This window comes from Hypomesus transpacificus, unplaced genomic scaffold (genome assembly GCF_021917145.1).
Source record: "Hypomesus transpacificus isolate Combined female unplaced genomic scaffold, fHypTra1 scaffold_139, whole genome shotgun sequence".
NCBI classification, from domain to species: domain Eukaryota; kingdom Metazoa; phylum Chordata; class Actinopteri; order Osmeriformes; family Osmeridae; genus Hypomesus; species Hypomesus transpacificus.
Window position 1 is genome coordinate 244,521 of NW_025813713.1, and position 8,938 is coordinate 253,458.

General features: G+C 46.4%; 1 protein-coding gene across 2 annotated transcripts; it reads left to right on the plus strand.

Moving 5' to 3' along the window:
* On the plus strand, positions 1–2,783 carry atp5f1d (ATP synthase F1 subunit delta). 2 transcript variants are annotated; one of them, XM_047051184.1, is made up of 5 exons: positions 1–244; positions 1,310–1,463; positions 2,029–2,117; positions 2,240–2,369; positions 2,652–2,783. In XM_047051184.1, exons 1-4 carry the CDS (start codon positions 128–130, stop codon positions 2,360–2,362), a joined length of 483 nt encoding a protein of 160 aa, XP_046907140.1. In that variant the 5' UTR covers positions 1–127; the 3' UTR covers positions 2,363–2,369; positions 2,652–2,783. The 2 variants fall into 2 exon arrangements, with proteins under 2 accessions (XP_046907140.1, XP_046907141.1); XM_047051185.1 differs by having other exon boundaries at positions 2,656–2,783.
* The last annotated feature ends 6,155 nt before the right edge of the window (positions 2,784–8,938 follow it).

Here is an 8,938-nt window from a genome sequence, read left to right on the forward strand (position 1 = left end):
CTAAAAGGATTCTGGGTAGGTTACCAATGTCCTTGTCCTATCAGGCTCACACTGTCTGACTGTTCACGCCAGGGCTTGGGGGTCTTTCTGCTTCGGTTTTCTCCCGAGTAACGTTTATTTCACAAAAATGCTGGCAGCAAGATTTCTCCGTCGCTCCCTGCCTGTGCTGAGGCAAGCTAGATGCTACGCCGACGCTCCTTCCGGTGGTGCACAGATGTCCTTCACATTCGCCTCGCCGACGCAGGTAAATTGAGTCCGCGGCTATATTGGCTTAGCTAGGCCGTACTGAACCTAACCGCGTTTGCACAATTGGAATACATTTGTATTCATACACTGACAGTTTCCAAATCACAAAACAGTTGGATGTATTATGAGTGGTTGTACGTATCAATGTCAAAACCTGTCTAGGTATTGCACATTATTTTTGAAGCCAGCTAGCATTCAGTTAGCTTACTAGCACTAGAAGCAGTTGTCAAGATATCTAGCCTTCGTTCTATTGAAAGGGCAGAAGGAGGTGTGGTCTGGTGGAACTGAAGCAACGTTTGCTGAATAAATGAGTAGAGTAAGAGTTGTCTTGCGCGCTAATTAGATCTCTGGTTTGTTTAAGTTGCTTGTTCGCTCACAGGGTCAAGGGCCCGTGCAGGTTCTGTGTTCTGTCACCTTGGGTGTGTGGTGCTGGAATGGAGCCCCTTCTAGACCTCACATTCCCCGCTGCATATGCATTTAAAAATCACGAATTAAACCATCTATATAAGTCGTTGCACGAAATGTTTAGCTTTGTACATACCGTGTTGGGGTACATACGTTATTTGGGCCTCTGCGTGGTAACTAATAAGTTTAACAAACAGCAAAATCGTATTGCTTCTTAGCGCGTTATTTACAACTCTGGTTGGTTTATCGAATCGTGTTGGTACACTTCACGTTGTGTGCCAGACTCGACTACAGCGATACAGCTCAGTCCTCACATCCTCCTTCTTTGATGTTGTCATGGCATCTACCAGCATCCCTAATACCTATGCAGCAGGTGTTATCGCCATGCTAACCCCTGTACTCTGGATACCTGAAGTGATGGTGAAATAACCTCTCCTGCCCCCCTCTCTCTCCTGCCCCCCCTCTCTCCTGCCCCCCCCTCTCCTGCCTCCCCCCTCTCTCTCCTGCCCCCCCCCTCTCTCTCCTGCCCCCCCCTCTCTCTCCTGCCCCCCCCCCTCTCTCTCCTGCCCCCCCCCTCTCTCCTGCCCCCCCCCCTCTCCCCTGCCCCCTCCCCTCTCTCCTGCCCCCCCTCCCCTCTCTCCTGCCCCCCCTCCCCCAGGTGTACTTTAAGGAGGTGAGTGTGAAGCAGATTGATGTTCCCACCCTGACGGGGACATTTGGCATCCTGCCTGCCCACGTCCCCACCCTGCAGGTGCTGCGGCCTGGCGTGGTGACCGTCTACAACGACGATGGCTCCGCCGCCAAGTACTTTGGTGAGGGGGTGTATAGAGGTTAGGGTGAGGGTGGTGTATAGAGGTTAGGGTGAGGGTGGTGTATAGAGGTTAGGGTGAGGGTGGTGTATAGAGGTTAGGGTGAGGGGGTGTATAGAGGTTAGGGTGAGGGTGGTGTATAGAGGTTAGGGTGAGGGGGTGTATAGAGGTTAGGGTGAGGGTGGTGTATAGAGGTTAGGGTGAGGGTGGTGTATAGAGGTTAGGGTGAGGGGGTGTATAGAGGTTAGGGTGAGGGTGGTGTATAGAGATGTGGGTGAGGGGGGTGTATAGAGGTGTGGGTGAGGGGGGTGTATAGAGGTTAGGGTGAGGGGGTGTATAGAGGTGTGGGTGAGGGGGGTGTATAGAGGTTAGGGTGAGGGGGTGTATAGAGGTGTGGGTGAGGGGGGTGTATAGAGGTTAGGGTGAGGGGGTGTATAGAGGTGAGGGGGTGTATAGAGGTGAGGGGGTGTATAGAGGTGAGGGGGTGTATAGAGGTGGGGGCTACTCTGTGCAGGGTCACTGGATGTGTCTGTGTTGTAACGTGTACATGTCTTGTGTGTGTGTGTAGTGAGCAGTGGTTCTGTCACAGTCAACGCTGACTCGTCAGTCCAGCTCCTGGCCGAGGAGGCGGTGCCTCTGGACCAGCTGGACTTGGCAGTGAGTACCCTGCTACAACACATGATTGGAGTTTATTATTTATTTAGTGATTTTCAGACAGTGTTTGCAGGTGGAAGACTTTGATACTCATATCTATGTGCTTCTTTTTCCTCCCCCTCCAGGCAGCGAAGGCCAACCTGGAGAAGGCCCAGTCTGAGATGTCTGGTACTGGGGATGAGGCGTCGAGGGCTGAGGTGCTCATCATCATAGAGGCCAACGAAGCCATCGTAAAGGCCCTGGAGTAGAGCTCTGGTATGACACACTCTCTCACCCACTCTCTCACACACACACACACACACACTCTCACACACACACACACACTTCTCTCTGCCTAGAGCTGTTCAAGGTGCTCAACCCTGGAACACAGTTTAGACACGTTCACCTCGCCAGCACTGAGAGAGCTGTAACCTTCATCCTGTTTACCAACCCTGCTTTTTCACTCTCTCCCTCTCCACTCTCTCCCTCTCCACTCTCTCCCTCTCCACTCTCTCCCTCTCCACTCTCTCCCTCCTCTCCCTGCTCTCTTCTCTTCAGGTAGCGTGTCATGTCGGTGTTAAGGAAGATCAAGATCCAACATTGTTTGTTTCCTAGTCAAGTCAGAAACCGCAAGATCTCGCTTGCTTTGTACAGTGGATGAATTTACCAATAAATTTATTTGGAATTTAATCCTGCGTTGCTTCCTTCATTGGAGTTGCCGTGTTGCTAAGGTATGTCGTCATGTAGACCCGGTGCATACAAGAAGGTGTGTCGTCATGGAGACGGTGCATACAGGAAGGACAGCACAACATCCAGGATGTGCGTAGTTCTGACTACTGTGGTGTCTAGGGACAGTCAGGAGTAACCCGCCACTAGGGCTGTCGACTAAGCTTTTCTTTGGTTGACCAAAACTTGACTAAAACGTCTGAAAATCGACGAATCGAACTTTGAAACAATTAAAAAAATACAATAAAAAACATACTAATAATAAGACTCGTATCACCAGTCCGTTGTTACCGAATGCCGATGGTATTTAGTATCTCTTACAATGTACTACAAATTAAAAATATTGTTTGTTTAACATGCAAATCATCAGAGCGCGCTTATCACTGCCTGAACTTGCAGCATGCGAACTTACGTAGAAGCTGAGTGGGGAACGTTGCAACAGAGAAATATTTTGTTGTCTTGGCCGGAGAAGATAATGTCATTTGATTTGGATGTGATACTTATAATAGGCATATTCCTTTTTCAACCCAGCGCGTTAGCATGAGTGAAGTAGGGCTAGACCAACTTACGTTTTTTCAGGTGGTCCATTTTCGACGTTGAACTATGAAAAATAAACCGTTGTTGGCAGAGTTTGCATTCAACGTTTTTCGAGTCACCCGGTACTTTGTAAATGTACTTTAATGAAATGACGCCATACAGATGTCTTACACATACACAGATGTCTTTGCCATTTTGACTAATAACACGACAAAACAGCTCTGCCATAGCCTACAAAGTAGGCTATGGCTGAGTTTGTAGTTCTGGAGCCACTTGTGCTCGTGCTGTGTGCAAAATACCAAAACAAAACAAAGCGCAGATCAATGAAAGGGAAAACAGTAACACCTTTTCTATTAAATTTTATATGTTTAGAGTTGGTTTATTTGTCTTAAATAATATAATCTACAATTTCTGTTGAACATTTCGTTAATTCAGCAATGATGAGCGGGAATCAGATCTCACACTGCCATATGGCAGCTCGACTAAAACAATCTAAGTCGACCAAGAGCATATCGACCAGTCGACCAAGTGGGGACAGCCCTACCAGCCACATCAGAATCAGATCTCTCAATGACATGGGTCCTGTTTGAGCAGGTCAGTGTGTCCACATCTCTGCTACCAGGCAGGAACATCCTGGTCTGTGTCCTGCCCCCTTCCACCAGCTACACTGACACTAGGACACAATGTTCAGATTGTTCTGCAGGCTGGTGTAGTTCCACCTCCCACCACTAGATGGCATAATATGCCCCTGAAATTTACCTGGGACCTGGCTGTAGGCTTGGAGAAACGACATATGCAACAAAAAAAAAGCTTTTCTTTGTTTTCTTAAATCGAAATCCCATTATTTTAGTCACTGTTTAAACAATATTACGGGTGCTTATATAAGCACAAACCAACACAATTCAACCAATAATAGAAGGACATCCAGTCATCCACCCATCAATCCAACGTCAACTTTTAGCTGCACAGAGGTAATATCAGAGCCTGTCTACGGAGAGCCTGTCCACTCCTATTAAGCCCCAATGTGTCGAATTTTGTTGCAGTTCCACCAGAGTTCCACTGGGAGTGATCGGTCCAGTGCAAAATGAATGGGAGTCTATGGAGCTAAACAGCTACATTTGTCTCTTTCAGCTGATTGTCGTTGAGAGATCTCAGATTTGATTGTAGTTTTGGCAAGTTCAACATGGATTATAGGTCGAAAGTTGAATGAACAAACTTATGTCCTTTCAATATCTTACAGGGTGAGTCGTTGTTGCCCATAACACACTATTGTTCTGCTAATGAAAGCTGATTGGTTAGTGAAGGACTGACTACGACCAGAGCTCCCGCTTGATGGCATCTGAAGCGGAACCAGAATGTCTGAGCATAAGCAACAACATTAGCAACTGAGCATAAGCAACAACATTAGCAAGCCAAAACTCTTTCGAGCATGTGTATTGACCGGGAGAGCCTTACCTGTCAGCTGTGTCAAAGAGTATCCACCTTTTTCCTGGTTAGCAAATGTACCCATGATTCATAGCGGGTTTCAACCGGAAGCCGGTTTTCATTTTCCGGTTAGAAGCTTTTGTGCGTTTGATTGCTTGTAGATTAGTCTGGCTGCCAGCCCAACTTCTCCCCGCCCACAAAAAAATATGGCCGGGAAGTTGGGTCTGGATGGTCTCGTATTGGGGACAACTACAGAAAAACCAGAATCGGGACGGACCAATGAAATTGTCAGGGCGGGCTTTATACGATGATGGACATATGATTAACAGTAACGTAATCAACAACGTCACGAAAGAGCGCTTGGGTTGAATTTGTTTTCAACAAACAACATATTACGTTGCTCTGATTGGTTGTAGGTCTATCCAATTGAGCGAAGAGGCATTTGTTTTACAAGTTCGGTTGAAACACGCCCCGTAGTCACAGCCCAACGGAGAGTTTTCAGACTCATATTCTGACTAGAATTGAGTATGACAATGTCAGGCTACTTGTAGATTGCTATCTAGTTTGTTGCTAAAGCCGGTGTTTTTCACCATGGATGAACCACAAATGGATAAAAAACGGAGGTGGATACACACCATTGATTTTTTAACAAGTTGTGACGACAGTACCATGACAATCCCCCATCCATCTCGTCTGACGGAGTGGCTAGATGATATGAAGCAATGGCCTGATGTTAGCTACATCTACGTTGTTAATTATCTTTTATTTTCTGAAGGAGTTGATGGCGAAGAATTGCGTAATTACAAAAGCACAGAAGCATATAGACCAATTATCACCCTACGTCACACAACTGTCAAGCAGTCTCAAGTGCGCATGTCGGTTGCAAAAGACGAACTTCTCCCTGGTCTATTACACTTCGAGTGTCAATCAGGTCATCATATATCTCTGGCCACTGGATTGCAGGGCTTGATATTAACTTTTTGAGGCTCTTGGCCTTTGGACAAATACATTTACGTTTCACTTGTCTATGCACAAAAGTCACTTGACCCCGATACCCTTAAATAGCCTGACCTAGTGATCGGACAAAACTAGCCTGGCTAACGGAGGTCGCTTTCTCAGGCAAATGGCGAATTAAACAGGCTCGGTTAAAGAAATCCAATATGCTGGCTATCTTCATCAGGCTCGTATCTACATTAGGCAGTCCTTCTGGTGTAGAATGGAGTGAAATACAACATTGTGCACACTGTCAGTGAGCGAGTCTGACTGAGGCTAACGTCAAAATAGTGTAACGGGATGCAGTTTCACTGAGATTGCCAGTTTAAACAAATCAGAAAAACAATCGGATCAGCTGGCTAAAAGCAGAATTCCCATATCTCTTGAAAGCTGCCCTGCTCGACTTTTTAAATGTAAAATTGACTGTAAAACTGTAAAATTATAAACTTTGGTTGCCGCTCGACTAGTCTGTACCGGGCGACATTCTCACTCAAATTTCAAGACCTTCGTGACCCAAATCAAAATTCTGATGAGATAGATTAATGGGTAATCGCTTTTCCTCCTCTACCTTTTTGGTCTTTTTAAATCTAACTATTTGTATTATCCGTGTGGTCCTTTTGCCATAAAAAATGCTATCCTTTCCCGGTTTTCTGCAGCCACATTGCGCGCGCATCCCGAATGTTTACAAACAAATAATTGGTCTATACCTACTTGCACAGCAACAAAATAGGTACAGTATTCTTGAAGAAACACAGCAGCTTTATATTTTTGAAGGCAGCAGTAGAGCCCAGTCAGAGTGTCAATAATGCTAAACATACAGCATGGGTAATGCTGAGGGAAAGTGGAGTCATTGAGACCGTCGGCTGCTCTTGCATTGCCGGGTTAGGGAAGTCATGTAGCCATGCAGCAGCTATTCTGTGGAAGGTAAAAATATTAGTGCTGTCAGTTAAACGCGTTATTAACGGCGTTAACGCACACCCAAATTAACGGCGTACATTTCTTTATCGCGCGATTAACGCTCTTTTTGACCTAGCAAACTTTGTAGAAGCACTTTGGCTGCGTTGTCGATGACTCGAGAGAAAAAGGAAGTGACCAGAGCTTGCCTCAAAGCAGTATGTCTGGTAGTACGATGTGTATGACGTCATTGACATAAAATTAAAAAAACAGGAGTATGTTTTTTTTTGCCTCCCCTTTCGAAATCAACACTCAAATTACTAGACAATAAATTATATCCGGAGAAAAGTGGATTTTGAGGGGTATAGCTCCATAGACCTCCATTCATTCAGCACTGGACCGTTAGCGCCCTCATATGGAACTAGGGTAGAACTGCAACTAGTTCAGAAACCGGAAGTTTCCCGAGAGTGGCAGTTCTCCCCATATTAGACATTCTCTGGTAATATTCAGCCGGCTACCTAGCTAGCTGCAGCACCTCAGTTTTCTTATGGTGTTTACCACTTCAAACCGTGTTTTTAAAGCGGCGCTATTTAAATACCACGACTGAGTTGCGTTTCCACTCTGCTTTCTAGTGGTGTGATGTGATCATTACAGGTGCTGTTCTCATAATAAACCACCAGACAGCGGTGTTGAAGCGCTGCCCGTCAATGCCGACATTTAGTGTTTGAATGTGAACATTACAAGTGCAGTTCTGGCATTAAACCACCATATGGCGGTATATAAACAGTGCTGACCTAGAGCCATTGAAAAAGACAGTTCTTTTTTTAAACAAAGGGAGAGAAATGTAGAGAGGAAGGGGAGAGAGAGAGAGAGAGAGAGAGAGACTTGGCTGGGTTATCAGATGCTTTGCCAGGTTTGGATCAGAGGTGTTTTGGTTCTGTGGGTCAGAATCAGAATCAGAAAGGGGTTTATTCGCCATGAAAGTTAGCACAGACAAGGCATTTGCTTTGGCAGGAAAGTGCATACAATAAACATATAGGAATCTTCAATTTAAATATGTGGTATATCTATACTAAGGGTACATAAACTAGCAATACTAAGTGGAATAGAATTAAAATAAAATATACAATAAAATATAAGTTGCCAAATAATAAAATATAAGTTGCCATAAAATAAAATATAGAGTTGCGGAAAGAGATCTTCTGATAAGCTGCTTGGATCCAGTTCAGACCAGCGTGGTTCAGACTAGCTTGGTTCTCTGTAGAAGCCTGATATCCTCAGGCACTTGGGAGGCCCAGTAGCAGATGCACACACACACATCCACATTTACACATGGGCATACACTCAGGCACACATATACACACATAACGTTTTTGTTGTCAAGTCTTAGCATGCTGACAGACTGGTGAGGCCAGATCAGTGTTGTAAGCCAGGCTGCTTCGACAGGACGCTACCAAGAGAGACCAGCTGACACCAGACACCCACTCTTCCTGGGAAACGGTCTACTTCCTCTGAGCTGAAGGCTCTTTAACAGAGGTTTAGTGGAAGAGATATTCTGCACACACATTCTGAGAAGTGGCTGAAGGAATCCTCTGACCCCTCCCTCTCTTCTCACTCACTCACTCACTCACTCTCGCCCAGCCCCTGCCCCAGCCCCTGCCCCAGCCCCTGCCCCAGCCCCTGCCCTAGCCTCTGCCCCTGCCCTAGCCCCTGCCCTAGCCCCTGCCCCAGCCAGTGTCTGTCTGGGCTGACAGAGCTCAGTGGTTTCTCCTCCGAGGATCCTGGAAAATATTATGCCGACATCCAGACAGTTTCCACTGTAGCTCCCCACTCACACACACACACACACACCTCCAGCTAAAGGCCACACGTAGATTCTGGTCCACATATATATGTCATGGGCCTCTCTCCTCTCCTCAGCTATCTTTCTGTCGTCTCCCCTCCCCTCCTCTTCTCTCCTTCCTGGAAAATGTTTGTAATTCTTTGTGTGTGTGTAAGTGTGTGTGACAGTGTTTATATGCATGCATGTTTGAGAGGTTGTGTGTGTGTCCAGATAATGGCTGCCATCCAGTGACTGCTGACACTGCTGCCCTTGGCCCTGCATAGAGAGATGTGGAGAGAAAGAGATGGAGAGGGAGCGAGGTAGAGAGGGACAGGTGGAGAGGGAGAGAGGGAAGGATAGTGGTGGAGGGAGAGAGAGAGAGGGAGAGGTGGAGGGAGAGAGAGAGAGGGAGAGGTGGAGGGAGAGAGAGAGAGGGAGGGAGAGACAG